The 22070-nt window shown below is 47.0% G+C and overlaps 1 protein-coding gene across 1 annotated transcript in view; it reads left to right on the top strand.

The window, feature by feature from the left end:
• pde6d (phosphodiesterase 6D, cGMP-specific, rod, delta) overlaps nucleotides 1-22070 on the top strand; it is a 102036-nt gene that overhangs the window by 42423 nt on the left and 37543 nt on the right. The window contains exon 2 of the mRNA XM_070882305.1: nucleotides 9452-9540. Coding sequence (XP_070738406.1) covers nucleotides 9452-9540 — 89 coding nt within the window. The remainder of the gene's footprint in view (nucleotides 1-9451; nucleotides 9541-22070) is intronic.

The following is a 22070-nucleotide window of genomic DNA, read 5'->3' as shown; positions in this document are numbered from 1 at the left end:
TTCCAACAAACTGCTTGTTCTGTATGGCCCATGTAAACGTTTAGTGCTAGCTTGCGATGCGTCTTCGTATGGGGTCGGGTGTGTGTTACAACAAGCAAACGAATCGGGAACATTGCAACCGTCGCTTATGCGTCCAGGAGTTTGTCCAAGGCCGAAAGGGCTTACAGCATGATTGACAAAGAAGCTCTGACATGCGTTTACGGGTGGAAAAAAATGCACCAGTATCTGTTTGGTCTTAAGTTTGAGTTAGAAACTGACCATAAGCCGCTCATATCGCTTTTCTCAGAGAGCAAAGGTATTAATACCAATGCCTCTGCTCGCATCCAATGATGGGCGCTCACGCTGTCTGAATATAACTATGTAATTTGCCACAGGCCAGGCACAGAGAACTGCGCTGATGCTCTCAGTCGGTTACCATTGCCCACCACCGGGGTGGAAATGGTACAGCCTGCAGACATGCTCTTGATGATGGATGCATTGGAAAACGAAAAGTCACCCGTTATGGCCCGCCAGACAGGACGTGGACCAGCCAGGGTCCTTTGCTGTCCCTTATTAAAAAAACTGTGTCCTCCATGGGAGCTGGTCCAGCGTCCCAGCGGAGATGCATGAAGAGATCAAGCCGTTCCAGCGGCGCAATGACGGAATGTCCATGCAGGCGGACTGTATTTTGTGAGGTAATTGCGTGGTTTTGCCTAAGAAAGGCAGGGAAACATTCATACGCGACCGACTCAGTACCCCCCAGGCATAGTAATGATGAAAGTTATAGCCAGATCCCATGTGTGGTGGTCCGGCATCGACTCAGATTTGGAGTCTTGCGTGCCCCAATGCAACATTTGCTTTCAACTGAGCAATGCACCCAGGGAGGCACCGCTAAGTTTGTGGTCATGGCCCTCCAAACCGTGGTCTAGGATCCACGTTGACTTCGCTGGCCCGTATCTAGCAAAATGTTTTTAGTTGTTGTGGATGCTTATTCAAAATGGATTGAATGTGTAATAATGTCTGTATGCACGTCCACTGCCACCATCGAAAGCCTATGAGCCATTTGTGCCATGCATGGTCTGCCTGATGTCCTTGTCAGCAACAATGGGCTGTGCTTCAAGGAATTCATGACCTGCGATGGGATCAAGCACGTCATATCTGCCCCGTTCAAGCCTGCATAGAACGGGCAGTTCAAACCATCACGCAAAGCTTGAAACGCATGTCGGAAGACTTCCTGCAGACCCGCCTGTCCCGAGTCATGCTCAGCTACCGCACAAGACCCCACTTGCTCACCGGGGTGCCCCCTGCCGAATTGCTCATGAAAAGGGCACTCAAAACAAGGCTCTCTCTAGTCCACCCTGATCTCCATGATCATGTCGAGGGCAGGTGGCATCAACAAAGCATGTACCATGATCGTGCAAATTTGTTTGGACCAAACCAAACTGCGGTTCATAAACAGCCACGAGCAACCTGAAGAGGACACCACCAACTTTGACCCTCCGAGACACACCCAATGGCAACTGACATCACGGTCGACCACGAAGCTGAACCCATCATCCCCAGCAGCCCAGCAAGGCCAGCTGCACAGCAGCCCAATGTAGGCCCAATCAACTCACCTGCACCTGTGTTTGTACGGAGACGATTGACTAGGGAGCGGAAAGCCCCAGATCATCTCACCCTGTAAATAAGTGTACTATTGACTTTGGGGGGAGTGATGTTATGTATGCAACACCTTGTAACCAGCATTCTTCCGCCACCAGAGGGTGCATCTTTTGGAGTCCCAAGGGATCCCAGCATCCCTTGGGAGCACTGCATATAAGCATGCCTCCCATGCTGTGCCAGCACTCTGGAGTCAGAATAAACAGACTAAGGTCACACTTACTCAAGTCTACAGTACTCAGTCACATTGCTTTATTTGAGACATAACACTAAATTTTTGTGTTTCATGCACAAGGACCCCCAGGTCCCTTTGTACTGCAACACTTAGCAATTTTTCTCCATTTAAAATAGAATTTGCTTTTCTATTTTTTCTGCTAAGGTGGATAACCTCACATTTTCCCACATTATACTCCATCTGCCAAATATTTGCCCACTCACTTAGCCTGTCTATATCCCTTTACAGATTTCTTGTGTCTTCCTCACAATCTGCTCTCCCACCCATCTTTGTATCATCAGCAAATTTGGCTACATTACACTCTGTCCCTTCATCCAAGTCATTAATGTAGATTGTAAATAGTTGAGGCCCCAGCACCGGATCCCTGCGATTCCCACTAGTTACTGTTTGCCAACTAGAAAATGACCTATTTATCCCAACTCTCTGTTTTCTGTTAGTTAGCCAATCCTCTATCCATGCTAATATATTACCCCTAACCCCGGGAAAGTTTATCTCGTGCAGTAACCTTTTATGTGGCACCTTATCGAATGCCTTCTGGAAATCCAAATACAGCACATCCACTTGTTCCCCCTTATCCACCCTGCTCGTTACATCCTCAAAGAACTCCAGCAAATTTGTCAAACATGATTTCCCTTTTATAAAGCCATATTGACTGATTGAATCATGCTTTTCCAAATGTCCTGCTGCTGCTTCCTTATTAATGGACTACAGCATTTTCGCAACGACAGATGTTAGGCTAACTGGTCTATAGTTTCCTGCTTTTTGTCTGCCTCCTTTTTTAAATAGGGGTTTTACATTTGTGGTTTTGCAATCCGCTGGACCGCACCAGAATCCAGGGAATTTTGGTAGATTACAACCAATGCATCCAGTATCTCTGCAGCTACTTCTTTTAAGGCCCGAAGATGCAAGCCATCAGGTCCAGGGGACTTGTCCGCCTTTAGTCCCATTATTTTACCGAGTACTATTTCTTTAGTGATAGTGATTGTACCCCTCCCTATAGCCCCTTGATTATCCACTATTGGGATGTTTTTAGTGTCTTGTACCGTGAAGATCGATACAAAATATCTGTTCAAAGTCGCTGCCTGTTCCCCATTATTAATTCCCCAGTCTCATCCTCTAAGGGACCAACATTTACTTTAGCCACTCTTCTTTTTTATGATCCTGTAGAAACTCTTACTATCTAAATTTTATATTTTGTGTTAGTTTGCTTCATAATCTATCTTCCCCCTCTTTATTTTTTTTTAGTCGTTCTTTGCTGGCTTTTAAGGGTTTTCCAATTCTCTGGCCACCCACTAGTTTTGGCCACTTTGTGTGCCCTTGTTTTCAATTTGATACCATCCCTTATTTCCTTAGTTAGCCACGGATAGTTAGCCCTTCTCTTACAGTCTTTCCTTCTCATTGGAATATATTTTTGTTGAGAGTTATGAAATATCTCCTTCAATGTCTGCCACTGCTCATCAACCGTCCCATTCTTTAGTCTATTTTTCCAGTCCACTTTAGCCAACTCTGCCTTCGTACCTTTGTAGTCTCCTTTGTTTAAGCTTAGGACACTGGTTTGAGATCCAACTTTCTCACCCTCCAACTGAATTTGGAGGGATCTTTACGAGGAGATTGTTTGTTTATCAATCAATGCTGGAGGACAGATCTCTGGGCATCAGAGACACTCTGCAAGCCCCTTTCAACCTAGGAGCTCAGCACTAGCATGGCAGCTGCCTGCGCTTCCATTGCAGCACTATGCCATTCCATGAAATATGCAATGCCTGCAGTGGAAATTGCTATCTCATTCATCAGATGCTGCATGATGTCGGGTTCCACAGGTTGGTGGCTGGAATTGGCTAGTCTCTCCACGATGGAGAGGATGGGTTCCAGGCCCTGCATCAAGCCACGGACCAAGGTGCATGCGGACTTCTCTGTTGTATTTGGATTTCCAGAAGGCATTTGACAAGGTGCCACATAAAAGGTTACTGCACAAGATAAGAGCTCACGGGGTTGGGTGTAATATTTTAGCATGGATAGAGGATTGGCTAACTAACAGAGAACAGAGAATCGGGATAAATGGTTCATTCTCTGGTTGGCAACCAGTAACTAGTGGGGTGCCGCATGGATCAGTTCTGGGACCCCAACTATTTACAATCTATATTAACGACTTGGAAGAAGGGACTGAGTGTAACGTAGCCAAGTTTGCTGACGATACAAAGATGGGAGGAAAAGCAACGAGTAAGGAGGACACACAAAATCTGCCAAAGGACATAGACAGGCTAAGTGAGTGGGTAAAATTTGGCAGATGGAGTATAATGTTGGAAAGTGTGAGGCCATGCACTTTGGCAGAAAAAAATCAAAGATTTAAAGTTATTGGGCCCAAGTTTCCACACGATAAAAAACGGGCGCCCTTCCGAGCTGGGCGCCCGTTTTTCGCGCCTAAAACGGCGCCTAAAAAAAAACTCGCGATTCTGGAGCGTTCTGCAGCTCCTTGTCTGCCTGGCGCGGCGCCCAGGGGGGCGGAGCCTACACTCGCGCCGATTTTGTAAGTGGGAGGGGGCGGGTACTATTTAAATTAGTTTTTTTCCTCCCGGCAACACTGCGCGTTGGAGCATTCGCGCATGCTCAGTGTGAAAAAAACATTGTTACTCGGCCATTTTTGTAGTTCTTTGTAGCTGTTTAATTTTTGAACATTTTTTTAATAAAAGCACATTGCCATCAGCACTTGCAGCCTTCTCACTGTCTCCTCCTCCACCCCCCCCCCCCCCCCCCGCGGGAAGAACGGGCGCCTCCCCCCCCCCCCCCCCAGGCGGGAAAGAACGGGCGCCTCCTCTCTCCCCCGCCCCCCTCCCCCACCGCGGGAAGAACGGGCGCCTCAGGCTGACTGCAGCATTCTCTGTGCCTGAAGCACTTTCACACAGGTAGGAAGATGGTTTATTTAATCTTTTCTTTGCTTATAAATGTTTATTCAGGTTGGATTTATTTGTATAATATTTGTAGAAGTATAAATAAGGATTTATTGTTGAATTTAATGACTTCCCTTCCCCCCCCTCCACCTTATTCTGGACGCCTAATTTGTAACCTGCGCCTGATTCTTTAATGTGTAGAACAGGATTTTTCAGTTCTACAAAAATCTTCACTTGCTCCATTCTAACTTAGTTTGGAGTACGTTTTCACTGTGGAAACTTTGAAATCAGGTGTCAGTGGCCGGACACGCCCCCTTTTGAAGAAAAAATTCTGTTCCAAAGTAGAACTGTTCCACCTGACCAGAACTGCAGAAAAAAAAATGTGGAAAATTGCGATTTCTAAGATAGTCCGTTCTCCACCAGTTGCTCCTAAAAATCAGGCGCAAATCATGTGGAAACTTGGGCCCATTAAATGGAGAAAGATTGCGAAGTACAGCGGGACCTGGGGGTACTTATGCATGAAACACAAAAGGATAATATGCAGGTGCAGCAAGTGATCAGGAAGGCCAATGCTTCTTGGCCTTTATTGCAAAGGGGATGGAGTATAAAAGCAGGGAAGTCTTACTACAGCTAAATAAGGTATTGGTGAGGCCACATCTGGAATACTGCGTGCAGTTTTGGTTTTCATGTCTACGAAAGGATATACTTGCTTTGGAGGCAGTTCAGAGAAGATTCACTAGGTTGATTTCTGGGGATGAGGGGGTTGACGTATGAGGAAAGGTTGAGTAGGTTGGGCCTCTACTCATTGGAATTCAGAAGAATGAGAGGTGATCTTATCGAGACATATAAAATTATGAGGGGGCTTGACAGGGTGGATGCAGAGAGGATGTTTCCACTGATGGGGGAGACTCGAACTAGAGGGCACGATCTTAGAATAAGAAGTCGCCCATTTAAAACAGAGATGAGGAGAAATTTGAGAGGGTTGTGAATCTGTGAAATTCGCTGCCTCAGAGAGTTGTGAAAGCTGGGACATTGAATAAATTTAAGACAGAAATAGACGGTTTTTTGATCGATAAGGGGATAAGGAGTTATGGGGAGTGGGCAGGGAAGTGGAGCTGCATCCATGATCAGATCAGCCATGATCTTATTGAATGGCGGAGCAAGCTCGAGAGGCCATATGGCCTACTCCTGTTCCTATTTCTTAGTTCTTATGTTCTCCATTACCCTAGCCACGACCCGTAAGCTTTCAGGTAGGCTGTCCATTGCACAAAGCATTTGGTATGTCAGGTCTATCAGCTGCCTTCTGAAGCTTGGCCCTGCGAGGTCCTCATCTGACTCCTCTACAGCAACCTTACCCCCTCCTCCCCCAATAAAGTGGCACCTGTGGTGCCCCTTCCACCCTGCGTGGCTGCTACCCGCTCGTGCTTGGTGCCTGCCACTGTGACAATTCCTCTTCTAACCTAGCCTCTAAATTACGCATAAAGCCGGTCTCTGAATTGTTGCGTGCGACAGTGGTAGTGATTGACGCAGTGCATTCTTCCCCTCTTTCCTCCTCCTCTTCATCCAGGGGGCGAGATGGCTTTTGCTTTTCACTACCTCAGCAAAGCTGATAATGATGGTAAGTACTTCAGGGAATCTAATATGGCCAGAGTGGTCTCCTGGACTACTTTCGATCGCCTGGATGGGTCGGAGAGGAATTTTCCCAGATTTTCTCCCCCGATTGGCCTGGGTTTTTATCTTTTTTTGCCTGATCGCATGGCTCTGGGTGAGGTGGAGTGTAAAATGTTGCGATATATAGGGTATCGCAGTTGTGTAGGGCAGACTGGTTGGGCCGGATGCTCTTTACCTGTCCACCGTTGTTCATAGGTTTATATGTAACCTTCAGGGTTGCTGACTGAGGACCGTGTGGCTCTTTGTTGGCCAGAGCGGACACGATAGGCCGAAATGGCCTCCTTCTGCGCTGTAAATTTCTATGTTTGTAAGGCGAGCTGGATCTTGCTGCTGGGAGCCTGCAATTATAAAGCTTGAAGAATTCGGGTGCAGCACGTCTGACCACTAGGAGGATGTGTGTGATGAGACCATATGGAGCTTGAGAGTGAGGATAGGTTTGGGGGATTAGGGATCAGGAACAGTTGTGGATCTGTAGGGAAGCTGGAATGGCCACATACCTCTCGGCAATATGTCCCCTGCTTTCCCTCTGGCCACAGTGTCTCCCACTCCCCTCCTGATCACGGCCAGCACTGCCTTCTCAAGCGGAGTGATCTCATGCAGGCGTGCTTCCCTCCACGGTCAGCTCCCGCTGTCGCCTGTTATGTGCTATCTTGTCCTGTAATAGAAAGAGTGGAGATTGTGAATTCGTGTATTGGCAGGTTGTGTGTGTGATGCCTCACATGGTTGAAGAGTGTGAGATGTGTTTGAGGTATGAGCAGTGCCTATGAGGATGTAATAATGTGGGGTATGTGCAGGTCATTGTAGTTAGATGGTGGATGAAGTGTGTTGAGGTTATGATGATGGTGGTGGTGCAGTTATTGAGCACTGTGTTTGTGAGATGGGATTTTATCTTGACCAGTCATGTCAAGTCATTACATTTCTTGTCCTGGGGCCAGGACTCCTGGCTGTGACCTCCCACGTGCACCACATTAGCTGCCTCTGTGACCTCCTTTCCCCTCCTGTGTTTACAGGATATTCCTCATCCTCACTACCTCCTCCATCAGGACCTCCAGTGCTGTATTCAAGAACCTGTGCGTCCCCTCGGTCCCTGAGCCATCCTGCAACAGTTGCTTGTCTTCCAGCCAGCACACTCCACACCTTCAGTGAAAGTGGGTGTGTGTGCGGAGGCTAAATCGAATGCTCCAGGAAAATTGCTTCCAATCAGCGTTTGAGTGCTAAATGTGCAGGTGTCCGTTTTAGCACCTGTAGTTACATTTAAGTCATGGTAATCATCAATTAGCCCCCAAGTTACGTGTTAAATCCAGACTTTCAAACACACATTTCTTATTAACACAATACCCATTTAGCACCAGTTCTTACCCTTTAACCAAAATGCCCCTCAGGAACTTTTTAAAGTTTGTTTTGATGGTGGCGTTATAATTGGGATAATGCCTTCATGATTCCTCCTTCCAAGGGCATATAAACGTGACCTTCTGATTATGTTTTGAGACTGCACTAAATATTTCATTTTGTTTTTAAGTAGTTATTTTTAATGTTGCAGATGTCATGTTAAAATATGAAAAATGACTTTTCCAAAGAAATATTACAATTTGTGAACTTTAAAGAACCAGAAGTGATTCAAAAGACATTGAAATAGTCATTTTTTCAAAAGGTAGAATACAACTCCCTCAACTAACACTACTAAAAACAGAACATCCAGTTATTCATCTCATGGCCATTCACACGATCTTGCTGTGTGCAGTTGGGCTGTTGTGCATTCCTACATACAGCAGTTGCTGCACTTGAAAGTAGTTCATTGTATGTGAAGTGAACATGCGGAAAAAAAACACGTATTTTTCTTTTCATTTTGAACCAGTTATAACTACTGAAGTTCTGAGAGTGTGATGTTTCGTTTCACTAGACACTTTGATCATGTTCTATTTGAGGTGCATTAACATCCAAACTTTCTTGTGCAAAAATAATTAGAGTAAAATTTGTATCTTATTGTTTATACAGGTGCAGCGTCGAAAATCTGGAGTTCCATAATCCGGAATGTTCCGGAATCCGGACTCCGGGACAATCCATGGCATGGTCGTCCAGAATCCGCAAGATGTTCCGGAATCTGGACACCCTGCCAAACTGTTGCCGCCACCAGCCGGGCCCAGGGAAAAGTCAAAAAATGAAATCCAACTAACAAAAATTGCAAGAATAAAAACTCCAATCCTATCTGTTCCAGGCCAGGTCATCACAGTCACCACACCGCTGCTCCTAGGTCCGCACGCAAGTACCTTCGGCCAGAGCCAACCAAGTTCCACGTGCAAGTCCCCGGCCAAAATCAAACTCTGCACAGCACACAAGTCCCTTCGGCTAGAACCAACCGAACTCCGTGCGCAAGTCCCCTTTGACCAGAACCAACCAAACTGCGCATCCAAGTCCCCTTCAGCTTGTACAGGTACAGGTGCAGGTACAGGTGTATAGGGCATCAGACTATCTTCCAAAGCATACAGATACAAAAACAAGAGAGGGAGACTTACGATGCGATGCGTTCTCTTTGCAGGCAAAGAGAAGAACTACAAAATTCAAAAACTGGAAATAGCGGAACCTGGGCCCAGGCATTTCCGGACTCGGGACGCGCCTCTGGCGTTCCGAAATCTGGAAATACCTGAACCTGGGCTCGGACGTTTCTCGACTTAGGACATCAGAAACACGTTCGAAAGTCCAGAAAAACATGAAGTCCAGAACGGCCTCTGTCCCGAGGGTTCTGGATTTTAGGTGCAGCATTGGTAAACCTGTGAGTACAAATGTATTGTTGTGTTTTAGAGGTGATATGTGGATAAACAATTGTTTTTGTTTTGATGTGCCTTTTTGGGGTTGGACTTTAGTTCTTAAACTATTATGTTAATAACAATTTAAAACACCCTGGAAAATGCTGCTACTGTACCATAAGCTGTTTTCTACAAGAACAGTGCTAATGATTTTTTCAAAGAAAAATCATATGCTTGATCTGCCTAATTATTATTTACTTAACAAATCCATTCTTCAGTAACTGGATGAATCTGCGCGATGCAGAGACAGGAAAAGTTTTGTGGCAGGGCACTGAAGATCTCTCATTACCAGGCGTGGAACATGAAGGTACTGTAATCATATGTTTCATAAACAGGCCAATGGGTTACTATTGGTGTTACAATTGGAAAATCTAGGCCATGATCGAAATCAGAAATGTGGTGGGTTCCCGTGGATTTAATTTTAGATCACGTAAGACAACATCTTAAACAAGTTAAGATGTGTGTTACTCGATCTTAATTACTCATGTAAGCTCTTTGTGTATATCCAACATATGGTTTAATTTTGGCTCATATATATGGTAGAAACAGGTTTTTATACTACTACTTTAGCCATCTTTTACATTCTGCTTATCACATTTTTCACAAGTTGTTTCTAATTTTCCATATTTTATCCCCCATATGCTTGAGAAAAGGTGAGCATGCAAATAAATAGTTGATTTAAAAAAATTAATTCAATGGATGTGGACGTCGCTGGCAAGGCCAGCATTTATTGCTCATCCCTAATTGCCCTCGAGAAGATGTTGGTGAGCTGCCTTCTTGAATAAGTGGCTTGCTAGGCCATTTCCGAGGGCAGGTAAGAGTCAATCACATTGCTGTGCGTCTGCAGTCACATATAGGCCAGACCAGGTAAGGACAGCAGATTTCCTTCCCGAAAAGACAATAGTGAACCAGATGTTTTTTTTACGACAATCTGGTAGTTTCATAGTCACCATTACCGATACTAGTTTTTTTGATGTTATGACTGCTATTTCTCTTGCATTAACCTTCCTCATATGACTAACTTTTGTTGGATTTCTCTTGTTGACGCTACTTGCAGTTGTGCTGCCACTTGAGTGAGAGACCATTGGCTGGAAATTCATCATATTTCCACCCACCTACTCCCCAGAGATAGGAATTTGATCAAAAAAATCAATTACTGCCCACTTACCGCCCACGTTCCCTCCGGCGGGAAACTCATCAGATATTTACCCTGGCAGTAGTCGATACTGCCCGCCCATCGGAGAAGGCCCTAAAAAATCGAAAATTTGATCACTAAGATCCATTTACTGCCTGCCCTAAATACCGTCCTGAAAAGTAAAGTCTTACCTGATCTTAGCCCATCTTAAGCGGACAGTAGTAGTGTGCCATGGCAGCAACTCCCCCCCCCCAACACCAGCTTTATCTGCCCACTGTATGGAACCATCATGACTGTTACTCTTCATTTTGTAAAATATACTGTACAAGAGTGGATAAATTCAATTAAAGGATTTATATAAAATTGTAAAACATTCAACACATTTCAAACTTGGAAAACTTTCAGAACTTTCAAAAATGTCAACAGTTTATAACTTAATAAATTATTTTTAACGATTTACAATGAACACTAATAAATTTTTAATCAAACAAAGGATGGAAAGTTAAAATATTAAAAATCTGAAGCAGGAACCCAACCGTCCTCGTACCTGCCCACTTCCAGTTTTAACGGAGGCAGGACGAGGGGCTGGTGACCAACCCGCTCTCGGGAGGCAGGTTGGGCATTGAAACCTTGTAAAGGCGGCTGCGTGCCTTCATTTTAATAGGGTTTCTGTTTTTAATCCACGTTGGCTGGGCCTCGGTTAATCCGGTAGGTGAAAGGAGGTGAGAAGGGCTGGATCCATAAGGTAAGTCCCTGCACAGCACTATTTGTGGGCCAGGAAGAGTGTTTCTTCCAGGCTAATCAAGCTAACCTGTATCACTATTACTTGTCTGCTCTCGGGCTGCGGTCTTTCCTGGAGCATTCCCCACCCAACAGGCAGCCAAGCCTGTCAATCAGGCTGACTTCTGGGCGAGGAATCTTTTTTAAAAACACACCGCTGTGCAGTTAAAACTCCACGACTTCTGGGGAAATCGGGATTTCCTGATCAAAATCCCTCCCCAATAAATATCGGGGTCCATATTTCTCAAACAGCCTGCTCACGGCTTTAAATATTGTGCAGGAATTGCTAACTCAGACATTGCATAAAATGCTGGTTGTCTAAACATAACACTGCAGCTTGCTAGATTTGCCTCGGGTTCACAAAATTAATCCATGAAGAATGTCTTTACCCTGTTTCCCACATTCAGAAAAAGCCAAGCAAGCACAGCCTTAGAAATCTGGTCACGCACAGTCAGCATGCTGAACACAGCATCATTGATTGAGACCATGGACTTGATAACTTTAGTCAATGCTGGGATTCACTGACTTTGAATGGCACTGAGTTAGTGCTGAAACCACTCAACCAGAGGAGACCCAAGGGTCCAGTCTGATCATCTCTATCTACTGACAGATGATTTGGAACAGGACTCTTCTTTCTCTTCACCCCCACCACCCAGTGACAAATTGCTAAATCAAGCTTCTGAATGCACACAAATATTTAACAGGAATTGCTCAGCCCCCCCAATCTGCACCATCCATAACTTTTAACTCATCCAAAACTCCTCTGTCTGTATTCTACTCAGCACCAAGTCTTACTCACCCATCATTCCTATGCTCACTGATCTATATACAAATACAAACAGGTAAAGACCCTCTGGTCCATTGAGCATGCCCCACACAATTGCGATACCTTGTGTATCGCAATATATACTCTCCCCTCCACCCGAAACCATGTGATCTCATGGTAGAGGCAAAAAAAAGATTAAAAACTCAGGCCAATTTGTAGGGGAAAATCTGGCAAATTCCTCTCCAATCCACCTAGGCGATCGAAACGAGTCCAGGAGCTCACTCTGTCCCTGAATTCCCTGCAGTGCCTATGTTTTGTTAGACATGATCTCTGCCCCAGCCAGAAATAGGTCCAACTCTCACTAGAAGGAATTCAGGGAATCGGCATCCACTGGACAAGACGGCAGCATGTTCCAGAGGTCCACTATTCTCTGGGAAAAGAACCACTTTCTGACATCTAACCTAGATCCGGACTTCTACGACTTAGATTTGTGACCCCTTGTCCTCCCTAATCTATTTAATTGGAACAAACTGACAACTGGAACACATACTATTCCCTTTGTCATGTTTGTAACCTTCACATAACTGTAGGCTTTATGTAACAACACTGTACATTGTATACACCTGAGAAATGTACACCTTGACCACAGGGGGTGAACTTGTGGGAAACACTCCTCACCTGGTCATCCAAGTATATAAGGGGAGGTCCCACGCAGGGTCATCACTTCTCGGTCCTGTGAATAAAGGTACAGGTCACAGAGTGACCTTGTCTCCAGTATGTGCCTCGTGTTGATTTGCTGTAGTGTGTAAGGACACAACATTTGGCGACGAGAAACGGGAATCAATGACTCAAGAGAATGGCCACCGGTAACACGGAGGAACGATACTGTGTTGGTGAGGACTGGGAACGATTTTGTTGAGAGGCTCCAGCAGAGCTTTGTCACGAAGGACGGGCTGGGAGCGGCAGCGGCCGACAAGCGAAGGGCGCATCTACTGACCAGCTGTGGACCTAAGACGTACGCGCTGATGAAAGACCTGCTCGCACCCGAGAAGCCGGCGGACAAGACCTTCGAGGAGCTCAGCAAACTGATAGGTGAGCACCTCAAACCGGCGAGTAGTATACACATGGCCCGACACCGATTCTATACGCACCGACGTCGGGAAGGGCAGAGTATACCGGACTTCGTTGCGAACCTTCGGCGCTTGGCCAGCCTCTAAGTTCACCAACGCCTGCGGGGGGAGATGTTACGGGATTTCTTCATTGAGAGCATTGGTCATGCCGGGATTTTTAGGAAGCTAATTGAGACCAAGGACTTGACCTTGGAAGCAGTGGCGTTGATGGCTCAAACCTTCATGGCGGGGGAGGAGGAAACCAAGATCATATACTCGCGCAACTCTGCTCCCAACATGGCGATGGAGCAGGGAGTTAACATGGTAAACGCGACTCAGAACCCCGCAGGCAGGCAAGGGCAATTCGACACCAACCAGGCAGTAACAGACTATAGGGTGGGTCCTCAACAGAGACAATGGCAGGTTGAATGGACATTTACACCATCACAAGGGACAATATGCCCTGGGATGGGACCATTGACACCTACAAACAGAATGCTCAAGAGTAATCAAAGAGACAATTAGAGAGGAATCCCTGGTAACAGCTCTTTTGTTCACAACAATCTCAGCTCATGCTGGAGGTGCAGGGGCAAACATGCTGCTAAGACCTGCTGGTTTCAACAATTCATCTGCAGAAGTTGTAACTTGAGTGGACATTTAGCCAGGATGTGCTGGTTTACGTAGTGATGAACCACAAGAGGGGTCTGCAAGGCAGGGGTATGCCTGGGACTCAGCAATGGACGCTGAAGTTCAGTGGGTTCAGATGGCAAACATCCACAGCTCATACACAAAAACGCCACCTATGATGATGAGAGTACTGTTAAACAGCATCCCGGTACACATGGAGCTGGACACAGGAGCCAGTCAGTCACTTATGAGTGTCCAACAATTCGAGAAACTGCGGCCACTCAGAGCTAGCAACGCATTGACATGCAACTACGGACGTACACCAAAGAGATCATCCCAGTGCTAGGCAGTGTAATGTTGGTGGTCACACATAATGGATCTCAGAACTGGCTGCCACTCTGGATTGTCCCGGGAAATGGTCCCACGCTTTTGGGGAGGAGCTGGCTAGCCGAGATGAACTGGAAATGGGGGGGATGTGCATGCCATTTCATCTGTGGAGCGAAGTTCATGCTCACAGGTCCTACAAAAGTTTGAGTCATTGTTTCAATCTGGAGTCGGGACTTTCAAAGACACCAAAGTAAGGATACGCATCACCCCGGACGCCACAAAGCCAGAGCTGTGCCGTAGGTGATGCGGGAGAAAATTGAGAGTGAGTTGGACAGGTTGCTAAGAGAGGGCATAATTTCGCCCGTTGAATTCAGCGACTGGGCAAGCCCCATCGTCCCTGTTCTAAAAATGGATGGCTCGGTCAGGATCTGTGGCGACTACAAGGCCACCATCAACTGAGTGTCCCTTCAGGACCAATACCCGCTTCCGAGAGCAGAGGATCTTTTTGCTATGCTGGCAGGCGGCAAGCTGTTACCAAGTTGGACCTCACTTCGGCCTACATGACCCAGGAACTGGCTGAAGAATCCAAGCTACTGACCACCATCACCACGCACACGGGGCTGTTTGTCTACAACAGGTGTCCATTTAGCATTCGTTCAGCAGCCGTTATCTTTCAGAGGAACATAGAAAGCCTGCTCAAATCCATCCCCAGAACAATCGTATTTCAGGACGACATCCTATCACGGGTCGAGACACCGAGGAACACCTCCACAACCTGGAGGAGGTGCTACGCCGACTGGACGGGGTAGGCCTGCGACTAAAGAAGTCCAAGTGTGTGCTTTTGGCCCCAGAGGTCGGGTTTTTGGGCAGGAGGATTGCCACAGACGGGATCCGGCCCACCGAATCCAAAATGGAGGCGATCTGTCGCGCGCCCAGGCCCGGCAACACATCAGAGTTGCGTTCATTTCTGGGACCATTGAACTATTTCGGAACTTTCTACCGAACTTAAGTACATTGCTGGAGCCGCTACACGTGTTCCTGCGTAAGGGTTGCGATTGGTTTTGGGGGGACTGTCAAAAACGGGCTTGCAATCGGGCGCGGAACTTGCTTTGTTCTAATAAGTTATTGACCCTATACCACCCCTGTAAGAAATTGGTTTTGACATGCGATGCATCATCCTATGGGGTTGGGTGCGTGTTGCAGCAGATTAATGATGAGGGCCAACTCCAACCTGTGGCTTATGCCTCCAGGTCACTCTCCCAAGCAGAAAGTGGGTATGGGATGGTTGAAAAGGAAGCACTCGCATGTGTCTACGGGGTGAAAAAGATGCACCAGTACCTTTTTGGCAGAAGGTTCGAGTTAGAAACGGACCACAAGCCGTTAACATCCCTGTTGTTCGACAGCAAAGCTGTCAATGCCAATGCGTCAGCTCGTATACAGCGATGGGCTCTCACGCTGGCTGCGTATGACTACACCATACGGCACCGGCCAGGCACCAAAAATTGCGCTGATGCGCTCAGCAGGCTTCCACTGGCCACGACTGAGGGGGCAGCAGAGCAAAGCGCGGAGATGGTCGGGCTATCGATGCCTTTGACAACGCAGGCTCCCCCATCACAACCCACCAGATCAAAACCTGGACAAACAGAGATCCCCTCCTATCTCTGATTAAGAAATGTGTCCTGACTGGGGATTGGGCGCCTGCACATGGAGCATGCCCTGAAGAGGTCAGACCGTTTCACAGACGGATGGATGAGCTCTCCATCCAAGCCGACTGCCTACTATGGGGCAGCCGGGTAGTCATGCACCAGAGGAGTAGGGAAGCATTCATCAGGGAACTCCACAGCGAGCACCCAGGCATCGTGCTTATGAAGGCCATTGCCCGGTCATATGTATGGTGGCCGGGAATTGACTCAGACCTGGAACACTGTGTTCGCAGGTGCACGACGTGTGCCCAGCTGGGCAATGTCCCCAGGGAGGCCCCACTCAGCCCGTGGCCCTGGCCCACCAAGCCATGGTCATGTATTCACGTAGACTACGTGGGCCCGTTCATGGGAAAAATATTTCTCATTGTTGTTGATGCGTACTTGAAATGGATCGAGTGCATCACATTGAATTCGTGCACGACATCCACCACAGTGAAGAGTCTGCCTGCGGTCTTTGCGACCCATGGCTTGCCGGACATCCTAATTAGCGACAATGGCCCGTGTTTCACTAGCTATGAATTCCGGGAGTTCATGTCCGGTAATGGCATCAAACATGTCAGGAAAGCGCCGTTCAAGCCGGCTTCCAATGGCCAGGCGGAACGTGTGGTCCAAATCATAAAGCAAGGCATGCTCCAGATTCAACGACCCTCCCTTCAATACCGTCTATCGCACCTCCTGCTGGCCTACAGGTCCCGACCGCACTCGCTCACGGAGCTCCCGCCAGCGGAACTAATCATGAAACGTACACTAAAAACACGGCTGTCCCTCATTCATCCAGTCTTGTCAGAGATTGTTGAGGGCAAGCGCCAGTCCCAAAATGAGTGCCACGACCGTAACTCAGAAATCGATGACCCTGTATTTGTTCTTCATCACACTGTGGGGCCTAAGTCGCTCGAGGGTACTGTAACTGGTAGAGGGAAATATGATCATAGTGGTCAGACTCAACAATGGGCAGATATGCCGCAAGCATCTGGACCAAGTAAAAAAAAAAAAGGATCAGCATGGACACGGAGGAACCTGAGGAACAGCATGAGATGCTGCCCACACCACTGCCAGTGAACGAGCAACAAGAACCGTCAGCAGCATGCACAGTCCCTGCGGTCAGCCCGGACGAGCCGGAATCACCTCAGGTGACAAAGACGCATGCCAAGGCTCAACAACCAGAGCCCCAACTGCGGCGCTCCACGAGAGAGCGTCGACCGCCTGAAAGACTCAATCTTTGACCCAAAGACATTGGGGGGAGGTGATGTCATGTTTGTAACCTTCACATAACTGTAACCTTTATGTAACAACACTGTACACTGTATACACCTGAGAAAGGCACACCTTGACCACAGGGGGTGAACTTGTGGGAGACACTCATCACCTGGTCATCCAGGTATATAAAGGGAGGTCCCACGCAGGGTCATCACTTCTCATTCCTGTGAATAAAGGTACAGGTCACAGAGTGACCTTGTCTCCAGTATGTGCCTCATGTTGATTTGCTGTCGTGTGTAAGGACACAACACCCTTCATTCCCTATTAAGACAATTACTCTCTCTCACCCTGACCGTTCCCCCTGTTATGGCCCTCATCTTCGCTCCCTTAAGTCCAAGGGACGTAGACCTGAATGGATATGGCAGACAACTGACATCTGATCTGCTTGGACCACATAAAATATTATTGGGTCCTGCTCTCGTGCCAAAATTGCTCACTATTCCTGAATCATTCTGGAATGCAGAGATAAACCCTGGCTTCTTAAACCCCTCTTCCCTGTCTCCTCCACCCTCATCTCTGACAACAAGTGTGAGGAGCTCATTGACTTCTTTGTCTCCAAGTTTGTTCAGCTGCCTCTTCCCTTCCTTCCCCTAGCCCAGCGGGCCAAACTTCCTCTAAGGTTCCCCCCTGTCCTAGCCCTGAACTCACATCTTCTATTTCTCTCAGATCTCCCTTGATGTCCTCTCCCCACTCATTGCGTCGATGAGATCCACTTCCTGCTCCCTCGACCTTATTCCCACTAAACTGCTGACCACCCAACTTCATTTTCTGGCTCCCATTTTAGCTGATATTGTTACTTGTTCTCTCTCAGGTACTGTCCCCCTCTCCCTCATATCTGCTGTCATCACCCCTCTTCTCAACAAAACAACCTTTGACACCTCTGTTCTTGCAAACTACCGCCCCATCTCCAACCTCCCTTTCCACTCCAAAGTCCTTGAACATGTTGCCTCCCAAATTCCTGCCCATCTTTCCCACAACTTCATGTTTGAATCCCTCCAATCAGGTCTCTGCCCCTGCCACAGTACCGAAACGGCTCTCATCAAAATCACAAATCACATCCTTTGCAACTGTGACAAAGGTAAGCTATCCCTCCTTGTCCTTCTTGACTTGTCTGCAGCCTTTGACACAGTTGACCACTCTATCCTTCTCCAACGCCACTTCACCGTCGCCCAGCTGGGTGGAACTGCACTTGCCTGGTTCCATTCTTATCTATCTAATGGTAGCCAGAGAAACAGCTGCACTGGCTTCTCATCGTGCTCCAGCATCGTTACCTCTGGTGTCCCCCAACGATCTATCCTTGATCCTCTCCTATATCTCATCTGCACATTGCCCCTTAGCAACTTCATCCGAAAACACAAGAGTCAGTTTCCACATGTACGCTGACGACACCCAGCTTTATCTCACCACCACTTCTCTCGACCCCCTCCATGGTCTAAATTGTCAAACTGCTTGTCCGACATCCCGTTCTGGATGAGCGGAAATTTTCTCCAATTAAATATTGAGAAGACTGAAGCCATTGTTTTCGGTCCCCACCACAAACTCTGTTCCCTAGCCACTGACTCCATTCTTCCCTCTAACATCTATCTCAGGCTGAACCACACTGTTCGCAACCTTGGTGTCGCATTTGACTCCGAAATGAGCTTCCAGTCACATATCACAGCATAACTAAGACCACCTATTTCTACCTCCATAACCTCGCCCGTCTCCGCCATGGTCTCATCCCTCCCTATCTCTGTAATCTCCAGCCCCACAACCCCTCGAGATATCTGCAGTCCTCTAAATCTGTCTTCTTGAGCATCCCTGATTATAATCGCTCAACCATTGTGGTCGTGCCTTCTGTTGCCTTGGCTGTAAGTTCTGGAATTCCCTGCCTTAAATTTCTCTGCCTCTACCTGTCTTTCCTCCTTTAAGAAGCTCCTTAAAATCTACCTCTTTGACTAAGCTTTTGGCCACCTGCCTAATTTCTCCTTGTATGGCTCATTGTCAAATTTTTTAGTCTTATAATACTCCTGTGAAGCATCTTGTGACGTGTTACTACGTTAAAATTGCTATATAAATACAAGTTCTTGCTGTTCATTATCTTATAAACCACCGTTATGTCTACATTTCTTTAAACTGTAGACTCCCAACTCTTTTAGCCTATCTTGATAACTAACATACTTTAAACTAGGAATTACTCTTTTTTGTTTCTGCTCTGCACCCTTTCCAAAACCTCAATATCGCCCACCATGTGAGGAGACCAAAACTGCATTAGGTTAAGGGCTATTGCAGCTCCAGGTGCCTCAGTACCTCAGATGTAAAATTCTCACCCGTGTGTTCAAAGTCCTTGATGGCCTTACCCTCCATTTCTCCGTTACCTTCGCCAGCCCTCTCGCCCACTTAGAACTCTGCATTCCTCCAACTCCAGTCTTTTGCGCATCCCAAAATCCCTTTTTTCAACCATTGACGGCTGTACCTTCAGTGTCTAGGTCCTAAGCTCTAAAATTCCATACACCACTCTGCTTCTCTACCTTCTTTTCCTCCTTTAAGACCTTTCTTAAAACCCATCTCTTTGTCCCAAGCTTTTAGTCATTCCTCCTAATGCTCCTTCTTGGCTCATTCTTGATTTTAATTGATTATCCTTCTGTGAAGGGCCTTGGAACTTTTTTCTATGTTAAAGATACTGGGCTAGAAATTGGTCTTTTGGCGATAGTGGTATTTTTTCGGCATATTTCGCCAAAAATACCGCTATTTTTTAAAGGCATAAAATTAGCAAAAAAAATGCGCCCGACAGTAAAATTCGGCGTTGCACAAGGATTCGCGGTGAAAACCACGGTCCTCACCAGTTTTAGTCATAGGCCGATTACCACTAAAAAGACAGGCCCTGAGAGGGGGGAAAACACACACAAAAAAATGGCAAAAAATAGAAAATCACAAAACATTCACAAGACACTTATCTAGCAAATCACCGAAAAAGAATTTTTAAAAAAACATTAACTTACCTTTTTTGCAGGTCTTCATATCGCTATTTCTGGGGCTGCAATGCAGGCTTTTCTCGGGCAATTTTTTTCGCGCAAAATATGGGTGTGCCAAACGGCCAATTTAAAGCGATAACGCTTTTTTTCATCTTGCACGACGGCGGTCCGCTTTTCACCGGTATTTCAAAGCCGTCAGCGCACAACTTTGGCCAATTTAGGTGAACCCCTTTTTCCGTCAAAAAAGGCTAAATGTTGCTGAAAAAACGGGCGCAAGACTGGCCAGTTTGTAGCCTACTATATAAATGCAAATTGCTGTTGTATTGGGTAGATCTCACTGACTCAGAGTGGATTGCTTTCCTCCAGATCTTGTGTCGAGAATAATAGGCAGTTTTTATGAGAGTCCTCATGGCCCCTATGGACCACAGTCACAAAAGTCTTGGGCATTATAGCAATGTGATTGACTCTTAACTGCCCTTTGAAATGGCCTAGCAAGCCACTCAGTTGTAACAAACCGCTACAAGTAACAATAATAAGAATAAAACTAGACGGATCACCTGACATGGACCATGGAACTGGCTTCAGACATGACAACAGCACATCCAGCCCAATCAACCCTGCAAAGTCCTCCTCACTAACACTAGTCAAGCAACAGCCTGATACTGTCATACTAACAAAATCATACCTTTCAGCCAATGTCCCTGACTCCTCCATCACCATCCTTGAGTATGTCCTGTCCCACTGGTAGGACAGACCCACCAGAGGTGGCGGCACATTGGTATACAATCGGGAGGGAGTGGCCCTGGAAGTCCGTAACATTGACTCGGACCCCATAAAGTTTCATGGCATTAGGTCAAACATGGGCAAGGAAACCTCTTGCTGATACCACCTATCGCCCTCCTTCAGCTGATGAATCAGTACTCCTCCATGTTCAACACCACTTGAAGAAGCACTAAGGGTAGCAAGGGCACAGAAGATACTCTGGGTGGGTGACTTCAATGTCCATCAAGAGTGACTCGGTAGCACCACTACTGACCAAACTGGCCGAGTCCTGAAGGACAAAGCTGCCAGCCTCGGCCTGCAGCAAATGGTGAGAGAAGCAACACGAGGGAAAAACCTACTTGACCTCGTCCTCATCAATCTACCTGTCGCAGATGCCTCTGTCTATGACAGTATTGGTAACAGTGACCACCGTATAGTCCTGATGGAGACAAAGTCCCATCTTCACACTGAAGACACTCTCCATCATGCTGTGTGGCACTACTACCGTGCTAAATGGGATAGATTCAGAACAGATTTATCAGCTTCAAACTTGGCATCCATGAGGTGCTGTGGGCCATCAGCAGCAGCAGAATCATAATCTATCACTATCTGCAACCTCATGGCCCGGCATATCCCTCTACCATTAACATCAAGCCAGGCGACCAACCCTGATTCAATAAGGAGTGTAGCAGAGCATGCGGGAGCAGTACCAGGTGTACCTAAAAATGAGGTGCCAATCTGAGGAAGCTGCAGCACAGGACTACATGCATGCTAAACAACAGAAGCGGCACGGTATAGACAGGGCAAAGTGATCCCACAACCAATGGATCACATCAAAGCTCTGCAGTCCTGCCGCATCCAGTCATGAATGGTGGTGGACGATTAAACAAGTGACTGGAGGAGGAGGCTCCATGAACATCCCCATCCTCAATGATAGCGGAGCCCAGCACACGAGTGCAAAAGACCAGGCTGAAGCGTTTGCAACCATCTTGAGCCAGAAGTGCCGAGTGGATGATTCATCTTGGCCTTCTCATGAGGTCCCCACATCGCAGAAGCCAATCTTCAGACAATTCGATTCACTCCATGTGATATCAAGAAATGGCTGAGCGCAATGGATACAGCAAAGGCTATGGGCTTCGACAATATCCCGACTATCGTGCTGAAGACTTGTGCTCCAGAACGAGCCGTGCCTCTAGCCAAGCTGTTCCAGTACAGCTACAACACTGGCATCTACCTGACAATGTGGAAAGCTGTCCAGGTATGTCCTGCCCACAAAAAACAGGACAAATCCAATCTGGCCAATTGCTGCCCCATCAGTCTACTCTGAATCATCAGCAAAGTGATGGACCGTGTTGCCGACAGTGCTGTCAAGCGGCACCTGCTCACCGATGCTCAGTTTGAATTCCGCCAGGACCTC

This window comes from Pristiophorus japonicus, chromosome 6 (assembly GCF_044704955.1).
Source record: "Pristiophorus japonicus isolate sPriJap1 chromosome 6, sPriJap1.hap1, whole genome shotgun sequence".
Taxonomy (NCBI): domain Eukaryota; kingdom Metazoa; phylum Chordata; class Chondrichthyes; family Pristiophoridae; genus Pristiophorus; species Pristiophorus japonicus.
This window is presented reverse-complemented; position numbering and strand designations above follow the sequence as displayed.